Here is an 18886-nt window from a genome sequence, read left to right as displayed (position 1 = left end):
TCTCGATAACTCTTTTCACATGGTTTTTGTCGCTTGGCGAGAGATTTTCCCACCAATATAGCAACAAAGGTGGGATACTTCGAACCATGTCGAACCTGGGGACTTCGTGCCTCATTTCTGCAAAACAGATAAAGTTAGCCCTTTCCCCCTCCGGATTCGACTATTTACGCATTAATAATTAGCATATCGGCACGTTTTCTCCAAATAATGCACATATCATGATTGTGCCCGTTGGGATTATAGAAATTCCGATGGGCTTTGGACAAGGTTTGCCTTAGAGGGTTATCACGCGGATAGCGTTCTAACCTATACTAGGTTTAGACATGATGCATGCACAGTTAATATCAGAGTGGGGGTTTCTAGAAGAGTCTAGACCGGTACCCTCAAGTGGACAACTTGAGAGGGAAAGGCACGGAATCGTCGATTGCACCACTGATCGACTAGTTTTATTGCAAATAAGCCTTTTCAAATTTAAAAGGATGATTTTAGGAAGAGCGCGGATACTCATCAAGTGTCGCTATGGTATTAAGTACGCACGAGTGAAATATAATGCGGAGCATGCTTTGTGCAAAGATAAAACAACACGTTATCAAGTATTTTGCATGATGAAAGCAGTAAATACAGTATTAAATAAACGTAAAGACATAAAAGAAAGAAAAACAGGGAAGAAGTTAGTTTGCGTAATGTGAAAGAACTGTAATAAAGCAAATAAAGGGGTAATGATTGGGGGAGACATGATATAGCAAATTTTAAAAGTTTGGATCCAGTGAACATGATTAGGAAATAAAGGGGAAATGCACATTGTAACCAAATTAAGCGAAGAGTTGCATATGAGTTCATATAAAGGGAAAATAGGGAAGAGGGTGTGCATGTAGCAATAAAAGGGAAAAATGGGAGCGAGATATTCAAGTAACGGCAAAATAATAAAGATACGCTTATCGGAAGAGACTAATTCATATAGACCAAGTTCGCAATGGTAAGAGCCTAAAATATATTCCCCAGTAGAGTCGCCATGCTGTCGCGCCCCTTTTTCTCGCGAAATTGGGTTTCGACACGTGACAACTCTTTTAAGGAAAGGTGTTAAAAGAGAGAGTCGCCACCTAACGGATTAAGGTGCGTTAGGGCACCTATTTGCAGATAACTCTGGATTAACCAGTTGCGTACCAAAGATCAGGTAAGGGCTCAAATTACCTCGAGGAGAAGGTGTTAGGCACTCCTCGAGGTCCATAACGGTGGGTCCCGATCGAACTTGAATTATATGAATTAGTCTAAACAAGGAGAAGAGACAAAAATTGGGCAAATAAAAATGATTGACTTTTAAACAAAGGTGGGGGAGCTAAGTGTTTTAGACTAAAGGATCACCCCGTGCAACATAAATAATACTTCGTAACTCCCTCGAGGTGGGGTGTTACTCGTATTATTCAGCAGGCACAGACTATCATCTCCTGCTACCCGATTACTATCTTTAAGTTGTTTACCTAAAGCGCACTAGTTGATTCTAAATCGTGCCCTATGCGTGCACTACCCGTCCCATGCCTATGGTCCAGGAGGCATTTGGACCTCTATCTCGGAGTGCTTCTAGACTTTAACTTAGGTTGCTCAAAAGGAAAAAAGACTAGATGACATGCAAAACAATTTGGACTTTCACGTATAAGCAAATAAGGGCTCAAGTTAGCCTCTGCACTTAAACAACAAACGCACGCAAACTGATTCATATTGACAGTTGCAGATTTTAATAAGTTTGCAGAATCCTATAGGCAGGATCTCTCTGTGATTCCGGATTTCATAAGCAAGCAGTTTTACCAGCCTTTTCCTTTTAATACAATTTTTTACAGCCTACATAGTTGCCTACTGATTACAAGCATAAGAGATTAAATCTATAGTCATGATGCCTAAGTGATTCTCGCACCAACTAACAATGACAATCACAAGAATATGTTCAGAACTATTTAATCGAGTCCTATAGGCATGGTATCTAATAGTGATGATTAGCACAATGTTGAAGAAATGAGCAAGGCGGTAATTAAGACTGATTCAGACCCGATAGACATGATTTCTATAATTAAAACTAATTTTTAGATCCTATAGGAATGGCATCTAAATTTATAGATTAAGCCGCATGTAAATAGAGTCCTATGCGCACATTGAGACATTCATCATTCAATATCCTATAGGCATGGTTTCTAGCAAGCAGAAGTAGAACACATTTGAACCAAATGAAGAACCTATAGGCAAGATTGCTAACACGTAATAATAGAACATGTTTGAGCATAATAGGATACTTATAGGCAACATTTCTATAATAACTGAAAAGTGACACGTTTTGAGCAAAATAGAATACCTATAGGCATGATTTCTAACACATGACAACTGAACATGTTTGAGCATAATAACACATTTTAGCTAAGTAACGTACCTATAGGTAGGATTTCTACCCGTTTTAATGCAAGTGTAAGATAAAACCCCTTTCCCACTTTTACTAATACCCCAAAATGTCATTACAAGAATTATTACAGACCCAAAATGAATAGAATAAATTACAAAGTAGAATAGCTATAGGGAGCCTACAACAGGCCCAAAGATACACCTGGCCAGGCAGGGCCTTCATTCTCATAGCTCATAACAACCCAAAATTACATCTTCATGGACATAAGGCAGCCAGGAATTGAGTGATTCACCCAGTGGGCACAAAACAGAGTTGAGCATATAGAACCAAGGCCCTAGTGTGTCAGAGTTCCCAAGGGCTTCAAGAACCTAGGGCAGTGCTCACACTAGGGAGGTTAACAGAGACAGTTCAGAGGAAAGATTAGGGACCAAATCCTAGTGTGTCAGAGTTCACAAGGGTCTCAAATGAACCCTGAGCAGTGTTCACACTAGGGAGGTCAGTGGCAAGAGCCTTGATAGCCTTGGCTTTCAGCCGGCTAGGAATAACAAGTTTAGAATAACATAAATGATAATGAGGGAGAGTGGACAATAGCTGAGGTACAGAACTGAAGGGTACAAAAATAGTCAAGTTGGGCACATAAAGCAAATAATCAAACATGCTTTAGGTTTTAAGAACACCTTTAGCAAGATTTAGAAGAACAAGTTCAACACCTAGTGCATAAGTAGTTACACATTAACAAACAAGTTTGCAGGATTGGAGTACACAGACTCATAACAGGGAAAATGTCCAAATTATGTTAAGTACAAATGCTAGTGTCACAAGATAGCCATGTTAACTTCACATCAGGTAGCAGAACAACATTTAGACATAGTAGGGAAGCACAAATTATGACAACATACTGGTGGATCAAGTGAGCCAAAACATGCTAAGGGGTATATTAATTGAGAACTAGTCATGATTGATAGAACAGGATCTTGACATAGAATTAAAACATACTACCTATGCAAGATTGCCATTATAGAGATTCAGAACAGAAAGGGAAGATAAACGCATGTCATACAGTAAGTGTAAGCATTCAAATCTGACCTAATAGACCAGTTAATCTAAAGGAAGTTCAAATTATGCATATGGAGCATACTCGAATAACAAAATGGACAACCTTAAGCAAGATTAAACACCAAAGAGATGTCAAGTAGTAACACATTGGCTAAACGAAATTAAGAGAATCTTGATTACTCGAATTAGGCTTAGGCATGTTTCAGATTACCGACATAATGAAGTGAAGATTAGAGAGACCAAAAATTAAAGTAAAGCAATCAGGATTGCATATAAGAATAGCCCAGAAAACACATTAAACTACAATCTTCAGAAGCGAAAACATATGCAAATGACAGGTAAATAGGAATGAAGTGAAAAAGTTCAGCAACTCACCAGTTAAGCGAAAACCAAGAAAGAACAAAGTCCACAGTAGCAAGAACCCAGAATTTTTGGCCTTGGCTTTCAGCTGGCCAGGAACCAGAATATAGAACAAGAGTATTTAGAGAACAAAGAGTGATGAATTCAGTTTTTTAGTAAACATTAACAATTCAAGTCTATCTCAAAGGGGAATAGAGAGGGGTTTATATAGTAGTAGAAATTAACATCCAAACAAGGAAAATTATCAATCAAACATGAGAAAGGAAAGAAATCAAAATCAGTAAGGAAAAGAGAAAATTTCAAAACCCTAATTTTAGGTAAAGTACACAAATCGGCAGAAATCTAAAATAAATAAAAGGTAAAAATCATATGCTGCATAGAATAAGATAAACATAGACAACAATACCTTTTAAAATAAAGAATCAAACCAGACTTGGTTCGATTTAAAAGAATCTGAAACCCTAATTTTAGGGTGAGTAGGAATCATAGAAATACACAGAGATTCATACCATAAAAGAACAAAAATGAACATAGACGAAAAAGGTCAAGGAACTGAACCAGCTTTGGTTCGAAGTTGATGAGATCCGCTTGCCATGTTTAGGCAAGCAGTATATAGAAGGTTCCAGTACCAGGGGAAAGTAGGATATGGCAAGAAACAGCTATGTAATCCCATATCCAGTGGGATTAAGAGAGAAAATTATGGGAAAGACGTCTAGGGTTTGAGAGATGAGAGATGAGAGGATTCAAGGGCGGCAGGCGGTGAGGAATGATTTAGGGTTAGGGGGTTTGGGTATAATTAAAAAGGGAGGGTGTAATGTGGGCCATTGATCTCAGAGATCAACGGCCACGATTTAAAAGGGTTTTGGGTCGGGTGGTTAAACGGGTCGCGATCGGGTATGGGGTTGGGTTGATTGGTCTTGGGCCAGGGGTAATTGGGCTATGTTTGGGTATTTAGGTCCGAAATTAGAAGGAATTTAGGGCTAGATTTTAAATACCCAATTTTAACAAATAAATAATTTATAAAAACATAATAAATAAATAAATAAATAAAAATATCATTTGTGTATGAAAATGATTAAAAATAATTATTTAACATTATAAAAATATAAAAAGTTATTTTCTGCATAAATAATGTAATTATACATGCATATGGGCTATTATTGTAAAATGTGCAATTTAGCCCTGAAAAATGCAAATGTAATTATAAGAAATACTCTAAAAATATTTAAAACCTCATATTGGTATAAATGATAAATTTAGATTATTAAATCATCATAAAAATAATTTGTAGGGTAATTATTAGATATTTATATAATAAAAATAAAGAAATAAATTTATTTAAAGCCTTTAAAAATTATGAAAGAAAAATAATTTATGAAAAATGCTTGTATATATATATATATATATATATATATATATATATATATATATATATATATATATATATATATATATATATATATATATATATATATATATATATATATATATATATATATATATATATATATATATATATATATATATATATATATATATATATATATATATATATATATATATATATATATATCAACAATCATGTTGATAGTACGAGCTCGTGATGGTGGCTTCGGCGGGCCTTGGTGTTCACGTCCTCTGGCGAAGTTGTTCCTCCCTTTATAGCTTAATAACTCTTTGAGGTATCCCTTCCGCCACATATTTATGACTTCTTGTCTAAGGGCGATGCAATCTTCTGTTTTGTGCCCACGTTCCTGGTGGAACTCACAGAGGGCGTCAGATTTTCTGGTGTTCGGATCGGATCTCATCTTTGGCGACCACTTTACCTTTGTTCCGAGCTTCTCAAGGGCATAGACTATTTCTGTAGGTGACACGCAAAAATTGGGAGTAGATAATAAGGGGTCCATACCTCTCTCGTTTCGGTGTAGATAATAAGGCCTGGACGAGCCTTTTTCATAGCGGAGGGAAGGTGCGATAGGTGCCCTGACATATGGCTGGTGTCGTTCTCTATTGGGTCGCGAGATCGGGTAGTCCCTTCTAACGTTGTCCCTTCGTTCTTTCCTGGACTCGGCTTGTACCGAAATGAGTCGATGAGTCGGTCCGTTGAGGTTGTCCTCATTTTCTCGAACTTCGGCACAATAGGCATTATGGATCTCGTCCTAAGTAGTTGGAGGGTATTTCATCAACCGACTCAAAAATTTTCTAGTTACTCTTGAACCATCCTACTCTGCCCATTCGGGAAAGCTGCGACCGCTATCCCCTCGGATACGTTCGACAGAGTCATCCTTACTATGTTGAAGCGGGCGAGGAAGTCCCTCAGTCCCTCTCCCAAGGATTGCTTGATAGCGGATATGTCGTTTACTCTAGCTTCGGCCTTCTTGGCTCCAACATGTGTGGTTACGAACTTGTCGGCCATTTCCTCGAAATTTTCTATGGAATGGGCTGGTAACTGTGAGTACCATGTTAGTGCTCCTCCTATAAGGGTTTTGCCAAAGTTTTTTTGAAAAATAGAGGACATTTGTTCCTTAGCGAGGTTATTGCCTTTCACGACGGTGACGTAATGGGTCATATGATCTTCGGGATAGGTCGTTCCGTCGTATATCCTGAGATAGGGTGGCATTTTGAAGGTCTTTGGTATGGCATTCAGGGCTGCTGCATCACTGTATGGTTGCTTTACGAACCTGCTGGTGTCCCTTTTTGGCAACAACTTAGGGGCGTCCGGTATCTTGTTGACTCGTTCCTGGTGTTCTTTCATCTGGTTTTAAAGTGCTTTGTTTTCATTCTCCATTTCCTCCATCCTCTTTAGAACGGCAGCGAGGGCGCTGTCACCTGCATTGTTAGTAATATTGTGAGTTATACCAGTTGTTAGAGGGTTCGACTGGTCGCATTGTTCGTCTGCTCGTTGTATCGTGCATACCATTGCAGTTTCTGTAGTCGTGCCTGGAGTGGGCCTGTTAAGCACGCTCATTAGCATATCGGTCAGCCACACCTCGAGGAGCTTCTTCGCAGCTGGTGGTGTCCCTTCTTCTGTGGACGTGAAAGCTCATTTTCCGTTGAGTTTTGTTATGCTACAATGGGGGGGAGGGGGGAAGACCTCTCACGCCCAGAGGAGGCAGTGGGCTTCACGTCTTTGCCTAGGGTTTCACAGCTCTCATTGATAGCATTCATGAGGTTGCTAGGGAGATCCCTCGTTACCTTCGTCCTCTCTCCTTGGTTACCTGCCATGTAGGTTTTTGTACGTACAAGGAAAGAAAAAGATCTTGGGGTTTGTGATGTTAGTGACTTGCGTTAATTGTAGATCTAAAGGAAACTAAAAAATTAACTAAGAAATCCCCACATACGATGCCAAATTGTTTGACCAAAAATATAGATCTTCGTTCAACTAATTAAATTTATACAAATGAGGGTTAATCTTAGTAAATAATAATATCCTAAAAAGATATTCCAGGTAGTGCAATAAATAGCACATAGATCTGTTCCAAAAGCTATGACGGTGCACCACAGTCAATAGTTAAAAACCAAAATAGAAGTAATGTGCATTAAATAGCGATGAACAACAATAAATGGAATTTATGTAAATAAATGAAAATGAGCCACCCGAGAAAGGATGAAAGCAATGAATATTCTTTCTGACAATCGAGAATGATGAATAAACATTCGAGTGCCCGAGATATTTTCAGATCTAGTGGAAAAGTGTAAGCATGAATCTTAGTGAAAAGGTTGTTTTTGTGTGCTTGTGAAGAGACCCGATTTTCTCTCTCTAAATTCAAAGTATCTTTTACAAATGAATATTTCATGTCTCCTATCATTGTGTCTCTTTCTATTTATAGGGAACATATTCCTAAAAAACCCTAATAGTACAAGTGCAAAGAATATCCTCTAGAATATTCTTTTTAATGTTCTATCTTGATACTAGCTGTTATAACTCTGTCAAGGGTATTCAACCTTGGCCTCGATCTATGACGACTCCTCGACTTCAGCCTTTGCTAACTCTTTGACCACAACCTTTGTTGTTAATTAAATCACATTGACACGTGGCGACTTGGGAATGTGTTACCGATGCCATTTTAAAGTATCCTAGAGATAGATTTTGACCCATACAGTATATATACTGTAGAAGTTTTTTTCCAAAAGGCAAGCGAGTGCCTCCTCCGAGGATGATCAGATATACATCTAATAATTGCATAATGTTACCCCATTTGTTCCCTTTTACTTGTCTAGTTTGCATTTTGCACTCTTCTTAAAAAGCATTAATCAAGTATTTATTTTACTAAATTATCCTTATTAATGGTACTTTGAAAATCTAAATTTGAAAAATAATTATTTATTTTCTCTTGATTTGCTAAAATTGACAAGTAAAAGGAAAAAATTATTTTTAGTATAGTAGACAAGTAAAAAGGAAGGAAGAGAATGCAACATTATATGTGAGTACATAACTTATTACTGTTTTATAAACTTTACATTTCTAAAAAGGGTTGGTAGATGTGTGGCAGTTGTTACAATGATGAGACTTGACACTAAGAATTTCAGCCTCAGAATTATTAACCATCTTCGAGTGGTCGACTTAACAATAATATATACTTAACTGCAAAATCAACTGCTGGTAGCTACTTGCAACACCTGATGCTCCAAACAATGTTACTCAGTAAAAATACAAATCTGATGCTCTAATTCTTGTTTTGAGAGAAATAGAATCACCTAAAATGCTTTCAATTCCTGTGATTTCCTAACTTCAAATAAAATTTATAATTTCAGACACGGATTATGTTACTTCAGTCGCGTACGTCTGAAATTATGTCCGAAGTGAGTAATATTATAAAATAAATTGAACTTAGGGTACAACTTAAACAGTAACCCCAAAATCAGGTGTTTGTGCAATTTCCCTGCAATGGCTGAAGTACACAAAAAGCCCTTAAAGTGGATGATCTTGAAGTTTTGTTCCCTCTTGCCCCATGGGTAGAACTTCAAGTTTAACAAGTGTTGCACCTCGCTTTCCCTATGCGCAACACTTTTAATTTTTGATCTTGAAATTCTATCCATAACTCATGAGGCAAGTGGGAGTAAAAAATTAAAGACCACCCAAAAAAATATCATATTTGTGCAATGTTTTGCGAAGAATTAACCCAAATAGTCGCCCACCCAACCTCTTAAACTAAAAATAGCCGGTGGAGGTATAATATATGCATAAAAATAGGTAACCCATATAATCATGGTATGATACATATATATAATCATGGTATGATACTAGTGGTGGCAAAATGGTTAAAAAAATAGTTAACCACCCATATTATCCATTAAAAATGGGTTGGATAATGAACTTTTTAAAAACGGGTCAAATATGGATAAGAACCATATTATCCATTTAGAAAATAGATAATCAATGGGTAACCAATGGGTCTAACGTTTATATTTGTAAAGCCTCAAATTGGAGGTTCCTCAAGTTAGGAATACTAAGAATTCTCCCAAAAGTGATCATATGCAAGAAGTCATGAATAATATGGTTATCCATATTATCCGCTGGTTAACCCGTTTTTTATCCGTATTAAATATGGGTCGGGTCGGATAATTGATCTGTATTTTCATTACACGTTTTCGACCCGAACTATATTCGACCCGACCCGTCCGTTTGCCACTCCTATATGATATTATAATCTATATATATGGCTATAAAAAGTAAATAATGAATATGACCGGCCATTTCTGTAAAGATTCCATTTTTACAATAGGTACATACTAATAAAAGATATACTTAGGCCCATGAAGCCTGATTTTCATTTTCAAAATGAAGAAGAAAATAATTGGGGAGTGTTCAAGCATTCGAGCCAACCTCCGACCCCTCTAAGCTCCTGCTGCTGTTCTCGGTAAACTCCCTTTCCTTTTCCTCCCACGCCCATATTCCTTCTTACGGCTCTATGTATATACAAAACACATGCATATACAAGTTTCTATACCTATATAAGGATGATTCTTTTGTATTGACGATTGACAAACTACCATATGGAATCAAAAACTGTTTTTTGAAAAAAAAAATATATATTCTTGCATTTTTTTTTCTTCATGTTTCAACATTTTGGGGCCTCAAAAGATTATGCGGATTCAGGTTTTTAACTTAGCAGATACAGAGTAACGTTAATGGAAAAAAGAAAGAAAGAAATAAAAGATAAAGAGTACCACTAGACCTGCGTCTACTTTTTTTTTTTTTGGTGTGTGTGTGTACAGCCAATAGCTGATGTAACTGGCTTCAACTTCTTTATTTACTTGAGAGCTGACGGGAGTGCGGGTCTCTCCAAGGAAGTGTCACATATTATATAACTTAGTAAATAGCCCTTGATCCCGACGAAGCCAGGAATTTCGCGAAGTATGTTCAAAATTTAATATACACATATAAAAATATTTTTTGACCTATATACGCAATATACTTTTTCGATGAAGGGTATTCGGTTGACCACCCTTCAATGCCTGTGCCTACGCCACTACTTGATCCTAGATAAGTGAGCAGATAGCCACATGGCTAGAATGAGAGGGAGCATTGTTCTCAACTTAGTCTCTCAAAGGCCAGCTCGTTGTAACCCTAAAAATGGTGTTTGGGGGGAACAACTATGTAACATCGGCCTGCCTTAGTAGTGCTAATCTAAGTTGCTCGGACTCGGGTGCGGGTGTCCGATACGGGTGCGGATCTAGAGGTCAGATCCTTCATGATCTAAATTTAAAGATTCGGGGGTACGGATCCAGGTACGGATACGGGTGCGGGGATTCAGCTAAAAATAATTCAATTATTTAAAAATAGAGTTATAAAAATATGTCTAAATTATGAGACATTATGTGGAAAAATTACAAGGTATTCCGAGAAGGAGAGAATATTGAACAAGAGTAGAATTTTAGAAGGAGATAAAAGGAAAAGGACTGACATAGAAATTTATATATACAAGGTATTCCATTTTCTTCCATATCACCCTAGCTTTTGATTTGTTTTCAAAAATCATTGTATCTATCCCAAATTTCTCTGTTGATTTTGGTCAAAGTACCCAAAATTGGTTGACTAGATCCGATACGGATCCCATACCCATACCCACACCCACGTCGTGTCGACACAGGTGCGGCACTGAAAGTGAAGAGTCCGAGCAACTTAGGTGTTAATACCTCATCTTTGGTGATACTACTACTAACTGGAAATGGATTAAGGGCTCTTCTTGAATCTTTGATAGCTGAGCTCCTTTTATTCATGTACAATTTTGTTTGCTTTGGAGTATTTGTTATATGATACTACACATTAGCTTCTATGAATTCGAAATAGTTTTGTCGACAGAAAAGGCAACCACTAATTATATGGTGTGACTATGAGGGAGGATAATCACGTTCTAACAATGACATCTCACTGCTCTACAAGGCAGAGAAAATTCTTAAGAGCAAGAAACTTATGGGTTCGAGCGAACGCAGTAGCTTTTGCTTGGACCCTATATTTGTATTAGGAAATTCATTAAATATGTATAAATATTTAATGGCTAACCCAGTAACTAAAACGTGCTATGTGTTTGGTGGTAAGTTCAGAACCCATAAACTTCAATTCCTGTTCCGTCTCTGGAAACAAAATAAGCATAAGTCTGACTTTAGAGAAACGATGTTAAATCCCCTGATCCTCAATTTTCACAAAAAAAAGTTGATATAAGCCAAGGACTTGCCCTTGTTTTGGTCCCTTCTTTTGTGTTTTAGTTGTTAACAATTAACATATTCTCTTGGTGTGGAAGTGCTTTCTCCCATCCCATTGAATATTCTTGAGCAATTGAGAAGAAGCATTGAATATTCTATAGACCTAACCATGATTAAGTCATGATAGGATGATGATGTATTGGATTTGCATTATGTTTTATGCTCCATTACTAACTCGGGCACTTTCTGGTGCAACTTCTAATGATGAATGCGATTGAGCATGATTTGGTCAGTGATTATTGAAAATTGTACCTGTCTGAAGTTAAAAAATACTAACTCAATTTTACTTCCTAATGAAAAAGCATCATGGTTTGCGCACATTAACCTATCTTCTATTCCCTAGGAGCTTAATGATCAAGGGCTTTCACAGAAATGAGTCAACTCTCAAATGCCTTCTCATGGCTGAATCTGAGCGTCCCAGATAGCCGGGATGATGCAGAAACTCGTGGGGAAACTGAGATGGTAAATGGAGGAGGTAAGGATGGGGGCAGAATTTGTATTTAAATGCCTGCTTAATTCTAAGATTTCTAGATCAATAGCTACGCTGAACGGAGTAGTCGAATAATTGAATGGTCAATATTAAAAGTTGGACATATGTAGCTGATCCTTGCAAGAAAATGACAATCTTCGAACTCTTCAGGAAAAGCCAAGGACAAAGATGATAGCTCAGGAGAGGTGACTGCGCTCAAACATGAAAATGGGGTTCAGAGGTCACCTTTGCTTCCAGGAGAGTACAAATTTCCGCTTGTATGGATTGACCTTGAGATGACTGGTAATTATTATTTCATGACTCGTTGGAAGCACATCAATCACCGTACTTTATTTTCCAATGACTTATGACATCAAGTACGTTCAGTATGATTTTAGAGTATTCTATAATTTCTCATGTTTGCAATCCTATGTTGATTGTGTTGTCTTGAGCCGTCGATACTACTAGAGTCTTTTTAAAGGATGGTTATAAAATGAATGTTGAGTATTTCCCCTCCTCAAACTTTGCATTGTGTATCTTAGGCCAGAGAGGCCTCCTGAGTATCGTCATCCTTAATGAACTAACTACTTCGAATCATTTGTCCAAAGAAGAAACTCGGATCTTCTTTTTGTCCTGTTTTCCAGAGGTTGTGTCAAATTTTGAGTGTTGAAAACGAAGCAGCATTGCACATCTCCAAAAGTGCTCTTGAAGATTCAACTTGGGTAGTATTATTTTCTTTTGACATTTCCTTTCTATGTAGGTTTGATTATTGAGGTTGATAGGATATTGGAGATTGCCTGTGTAATTAGAGATGGAAATTTGACCAAATCAATTGAGGTAAAATTGTCTGTCTTTTCTTATGTATTCTGCATTTCTATCCACCTTATCTGTCATTAGAATTTCGCCGTGCTGGATCTCTTCCTCGTGCATCTATACATCTCGTCAATACATTCCCGTGCTTCTACTAACAGGAATTTATTTTGTGCTTTCAAAATTAGGGTCCTGATTTGGTTATACATCAAAACAAGGAGTATCTGGACAATATGGGAGAATGGTGTCAAAGCCATCATGCAACAAGTGGTAAGTGGCTTAATGTGTACTTTGCTCTAGGTTATAAGAGTGTCTTAAGAGGAATTCAACTAACATGTCACCATAATAGAGTACATTTTTTTTTTGTAATGTTAGCAGTTAGTTCAAAGATGAAACTTAATGTAATTTAGGTTTGACTCAGAAGGTTCTCAAGAGTACCATCACTGAAGAAGAAGCCGAGAAGCAGGTATCCTATTCCTTTTGTCTCTAGGATGCTGATGTCATGACATTATTTTTTGTTTTCGGACTTGAGGATCATATGTAATAGAGTAAGCAGCAAATAATAACTGTCTTGAAGCTTTGCTTCCTCGGTTTACAGATTTCAAGAATAACTTTATATACTGTTATTTTGTACCTTCAATCTCAAAATTTAGGAACATAAGTTCCCATTTATAGCTTCTCTGATTGTTTCAAGAATCCGTTTCTTGGAGATGTTAGCTTTGCGTAGCATTTTGAGGTAGAGGTACATCCTAACACATGGAAATTGGTCCTTGTGATCAATGTCATTTATCCGAAAAGGCAAAAGATATAACTTTATTTTCTTGAAGAGCTGTCACCGGCATTAATACCTTCCGTTTCCTCTTCCCTTTTTTCTTTTCTTAATCTGTTCCCTTTTTGGTGTATTTTTTTTTGTTTACCATTTATCACTATGCTTAAATGTTGCTGCCATGATAGAGCGCATGCAATACTGGTTGAAAGAACCCACAGATTTCCACACACGGGCTTTTGGCTAAGATCACATGTGGAATCCACAGACTTCGCTCGTGCTACAGGTTCTACAAGCTGATCCTTTAGATAAATATTCTTTTTTGTTCCCCTTGTTTTGTGTAGGTAGCTGAATTTGTCAAGAGAAACATAAGGACGTATACACCACTACTTGCTGGAAATTCAGTCTATATGGATCTTCTGTTTTTGAAGGTATGGTGTGTGTATGTCTGATTATGTAAACATCATTTTGTGGAATCTCATCTACAAGTAGATGTATGTGATTACTGTTATTTTACTACAGTCAACTTGATAGCCTCTTTCAAAGTTCAGGTTTGTAAAGTCATTAGTTAATAACTATTCTCATTATAATTTATTCATTGCAGAAGTTTATGCCAAATTTGGCAAGTTTGTTTTCACATGTACTTGTTGATGTCAGCAGCGTAAGGGCATTGTGTCTTCGTTGGTATCCACGAGGTAAAAGTCTATACTGCATTTTGAGATTTATCTGGTATATTCGATGTATTCATCGGGTCGGTGGGGGAGGATTAAATCTTTATTTCTCAATTCTAATATGAAATAGCCTCTCTACCTTCCCAGGGTAAGGGTAAGGTTTGCGTATACACTACCCTTCCCGTACCCCACTTGTGGGATTTCGGTTATTGTTGTTGTTCTAATGAAGGGGAGCCTTGGAGCAACGGTAAAGTTGTCTCTGTGTGACCTATAGGTCATGGGTTCGAGCCGTGGAAGCAACCACTAATGCTTGCATTAGGGTAGGCTGTCTACGTCACACTCTTTGGGGTGCAGTTCTTCCCCGGACCCTGCGTGAACGCGGGATACCTTGTGTACCGGGCTGTCCTTTTTTTTTTGTTCTCAATTCTGATTTCAGTATCAGTATTTGATGCTTTGATACAATCGGCTCAATTTCTCACTGTTGCATGTTGTGTTTTGCTGCTTTTTGATTAGACAATAGAAAGGCACCTCAAAAGAAAAACAAGCACAGAGCTATGGATGACATTAAGGAGAGCATAGCAGAACTCAAATACTACAAGGAGCACATATTCAAAGCCTCCAAGTCTAAAAAGTGATAGTGCACATATTCAAAGACTCTAAGTCTAAAAGGTGATAGTGAAGGAGATTTGTATCTCATGTTGAGGATTCTTTTCATCTGATTCCCAAAATGAGGGGTTGTGTGCCAGTGGAAAGTGATACGAGCAGTTAAATGTATCTGTCTTTTTGTCCAAGTTATGAGCTTATGATGCTTGGCAAACTGATTTCCGAGTACCTTCACATCCTTGGCTATCATGTATAATTGGATTTAATTTATGTACACTGATCGTGTAAAGAATTTTTACGTTATTAGACTTTCGATGTATTTTGACTTGTTTCTAGCAGGTTACCTGACAAGAGTGGGTTGCTCTAGTGGTAAGCACCCTCCACTTCCAACCAATCGGTTGTGAGTTCGAGTCACCCCAAGAGTAAGGTGGGGAGTTCTTGGAGGGAGGGAGCCGAGGGTCTATCGGAAATAGCCTCTCTATTCCAGGATAGGGGTAAGGTCTGCGTACACACTACCCTTCCTAGATCCCACTAGTGGGATTATACTGGGTTGTTGTTCTAGCAGGTTACCTGCCTTATTTTCCAGGTTTTGATCGGGAAGTTCTTTTGCGTTGACAGTGTATAAAAGTACAACAACAACAACAAATCCAGTGCAAGTCTGGGGAGGGTAATGTGTACGCATACCATACCCTTACCTTATGAAGATAGAGATGTTTCCGATAGATCATCGGCTCAAGAACAGACCGTGTATAAAAGTTAAAAACACTGTAATTTGGGGGCGTTTTCTATTTCAACTAACAAGCATTCGACATTTATGCTTATTGATTCATGCATTGCTTGTGTTTTTCTGCTCGGTGAGAACCAATGGTAAGAGGTATTCTGCTGTATGCTAGTTGACAAACTCAGACCAACTAGTTGTAATGATCATATTCTTGAATTTGGAATGAAAAGAAAGAAAAAATATTAGTTTCTTGCATGGCATAAAGATTAAGACTCATAAATAAAATAGCATTTATAGAAACGATTCTACATCAAGTACAATAGAACACGGACGATATTCATCAAGAAAAATGTCTAATTCTATTATAATAGAAGTATAGCTAGTGCAAGTCAGCTACACATTCCCATTCTCACACTTAATTTATCTAGTTCTCAAACTAAATATAGAAAACAACAACACTTGAAACTGGTAGAAAAAGTTTTTTGGTATATTATTTGAATTTATGAGGTTTTTGTCACTTGAAAACATATATGTATAATTCAAAGAAAGCAAAAGAAAGAGAAAAAAATTGATAATTAAAACCATTATCGAGGCGGATCTAGTAAAGAAATTACAGGTTTATCCGAATCCAATAACTTTGATTTAGACAATTATATATCTTAAAAATTCTACTAAATAAGTATACAATAACAACTACGCCTCAGTCCCAAACAAATTGGGATCGTGATATGAATCCTTGTTTAAAATGATAAATTTTGAACCCATTAAATTAAATAAAATTTAGTAAAAATTTGAATTGAAACCCATAAAAAATTAAAATTGTGAACAAAAAGAGTCAAATCGGGCATAAATACACACGAAGGATGGATCATATATATAAGAGTAGGTTCTTTTAATCCAAATTTTATTCATTAAAATTAGAACGGACCATATTTACAACTCCTATTAGAGACGATAAAATATAAAGAGGGGGCTAAAAAAAGGCTATTTGTGCAATTCAAACCCAGGACTACGGTATAGGGTTTTACAGAGGGACAATCACACTCCTCCGATAGAGAGCAAAAATGTGGAGACCTGCAGTTCTGGCAAGGAAAGCATTTTCCAGAAAATTTATAGCAAATCAAAGTTTCAATGGCTTCCAAAATCACATCTTTATTCTTCCTCAGGTACTCAACAATCAAACTATAGCTCCACTAAATTCAGCTGAATCTCTATTTCGTTATTATTCTAATTGGATCTCTTCCAAATCTTGTTCACACGAAATAAAAAGGTTTTTTTCATCAAACCCATCTTCAGATTCCGAATCTGTAGGTTCTGAACCCATTAAAAATGATAAAGATACTGCCTTTATAGACAATCTTGAAACTGTTTCATCTGAGTCCAATGAAGGGTCCACTGTTTTTGATGAAATTAAGGATAATATAGCAGCTGAAGAAATTTCTGATTTTGGAGAAAATGAGGTTGTAGAGGAAGAATTAGACTTGGAAAAATTGGAGTGTGTGTTGTCTTTATTACAGAGTAGTGGTAATCTTGATAGATCTATTGAGTCTAGTCTTGAGGAAATTGGGTTGTCTTTGAATGAGGAGTTTGTTGTTAGAGTTCTTGAGACACCTTATGTTCCTGGTGAGAATTTGATATCTTTTTTCAAGTGGGGTTTGAAGAAACCCGAGTTTTTGGTAACGAAAAGGGTAGTTGAATTGTTGGTTACTGCAGTCTGTATTGAAGGTAGGAATGTTTATGCTCTGTGGGATTTGGTGAAGGAGGTCAGAGAAAAGGAGAAAGGGATCTTGAATGCTGAGATTCTTAATGAGTTGATTGCTTTATTGTCAAGATTGGGTAAAGGAAAGGCTGCATTTGAGATCTTTAATAAGTTTGGGGAATTGGATTGCGTGCCAAATGCTGATACGTACTATTTTACCATTGAAGCACTTTGTAGGCGTTCCATATATGATTGGGCTTCTACTGTTTGTGAGAAGATGCTAAATGCTGATATGTTGCCGGGTGCTGAGAAAGTAGGAAAAATTGTTTCTTTTTTGTGTAAAGGAAATAAGTCTAAGGATGCACATCTGGTTTACTTGTTGGCGAAGGAGAAGAATATTAATCTGCCTGTTTCTTCTATTAAGCTGTTGATCAGCTCGCTTTGTCGCAAAGATGAAAGCGTTAGATTTGCATTAGAGATGTTGGAGGATTTCCCTAAAGAGGAGCGTAAGCGTGCCATTAAGTCATTCTCATATGTCATTCAAGGGTTGTGCAGGGCAAAAGATGTAACAGGGGAAAAGCAATTGCGCTCTTATTGCAGTGAAGACATCGAAGACGCCAAAAACTTGCTCCTGAAAATGATAGATGCAGGTCCGCCACCTGGCAACGCAGTCTTCAATACAGTTATCAGCGCGCTCTCCAAGAGTGGAGAAATGGGAGAAGCTAAGAAACTGATGAATGTGATGGAGGGTAGAGGTTTGAAACCCGATGTGTACACTTACAATGTCATTATGAGCGGTTATACAAAGGGTGGTGAGATGGATGAAGCTCGTAATGTTTTGGATGCAGCCAAAAAGAAGCACGCCAAGTTAAGTCCTGTCACTTATCACACAATTATTCGGGGTTATTGCAAGCTTGAACAGTATGAGAAGGCTGTGGAACTATTGGGAGAGATGAAGGAGTACAGAGTTCAGCCTAATGCTGATGAATATAACAAACTTATCCAATCTCTTTGCCTTAAGGCTTTAGATTGGACTACAGCGGAGAAGCTGCTGGAGGAGATGAAGGAGAATGGGTTGCATCTAAATGCAATCACAAAGGGTCTCGTAAGAGCGGTTAAGGAGTTAGAACATGAAGAAGTAGGAACAAATGAAGTAATCGCTGCAGCATAGTAGGTACCGATCACTGCCTTTAGCTGTAGGGATCTGTATCTTCTGTTTCATTTTAATGCTTTGGTTATTGAGATAAATAGCAGGCTAAACCTTTAACACCTGCATTTTGTATGCTGAAAATTTATTAGAATTCTGAAAAAATGAGTATTTTTTTATCTTTTCTAATTAATGTTTGCTCCCCAATTTCTTGGGCTGAATTGTTCAGAACAATAGCTTGGTAATTAAGATGGCATCACAGTCATAGAGATATATATTATTCCAATATGTAGCTGGTGGTTTCCTGTTGGCACAACATTAGCCCAATAAATGGCCATTTTGGTGAGTTATGATTGACAATGTAAATAAGTTAGCCATACTTTTTTTTAGTTTGTCAATTACATATATTACGTACAAAAAAGAGGCACCGAGGAGGTCAAAAAGTTGCAAATCCATAAAAGAGTGGATGCATTATAAAGTGAATGTTGAGG

At 37.3% G+C, this 18886-nt stretch overlaps 2 protein-coding genes across 2 annotated transcripts; both read left to right on the top strand.

Annotated features, from left to right (window-relative positions):
• Positions 1-9568: 9568 nt before the first annotated feature.
• Positions 9569-15143, top strand: LOC107788483 (oligoribonuclease-like). Its single transcript, XM_016610163.2, has 9 exons — positions 9569-9663; positions 11853-11984; positions 12150-12281; positions 12739-12815; positions 12977-13058; positions 13199-13254; positions 13899-13985; positions 14159-14249; positions 14739-15143. Exons 2-9 carry the CDS (start codon positions 11882-11884, stop codon positions 14858-14860), a joined length of 750 nt encoding a protein of 249 aa, XP_016465649.1. The 5' UTR covers positions 9569-9663; positions 11853-11881; the 3' UTR covers positions 14861-15143.
• A 1373-nt stretch (positions 15144-16516) lies between these two features.
• On the top strand, positions 16517-18584 carry LOC107788482 (small ribosomal subunit protein mS80 (rPPR6)). The gene has a single exon (XM_016610162.2). The coding sequence runs from the start codon at positions 16614-16616 to the stop codon at positions 18417-18419; it is 1806 nt and encodes a 601-aa protein (XP_016465648.1). The 5' UTR covers positions 16517-16613; the 3' UTR covers positions 18420-18584.
• The last annotated feature ends 302 nt before the right edge of the window (positions 18585-18886 follow it).

The sequence above is a fragment of the Nicotiana tabacum genome, chromosome 22 (assembly GCF_000715075.1).
Source record: "Nicotiana tabacum cultivar K326 chromosome 22, ASM71507v2, whole genome shotgun sequence".
Lineage (NCBI taxonomy): Eukaryota > Viridiplantae > Streptophyta > Magnoliopsida > Solanales > Solanaceae > Nicotiana > Nicotiana tabacum.
This window is presented reverse-complemented; position numbering and strand designations above follow the sequence as displayed.

What these genes read in the sequence shown, in the direction of transcription:
- LOC107788483 (XM_016610163.2), top strand. Translation starts at nt 11,882, where the DNA reads ATGAGTCAACTCTCAAATGCCTTCTCATGGCTGAATCTGAGCGTCCCA. An exon ending in TGAGATGGTAAATGGAGGAG is followed by an intron (nt 11,985 to 12,149) that starts GTAAGGATGGGG and finishes CGAACTCTTCAG; the next exon opens with GAAAAGCCAAGGACAAAGAT. An exon ending in GATTGACCTTGAGATGACTG is followed by an intron (nt 12,282 to 12,738) that starts GTAATTATTATT and finishes CTTTCTATGTAG; the next exon opens with GTTTGATTATTGAGGTTGAT.
- LOC107788482 (XM_016610162.2), top strand. Translation starts at nt 16,614, where the DNA reads ATGTGGAGACCTGCAGTTCTGGCAAGGAAAGCATTTTCCAGAAAATTT.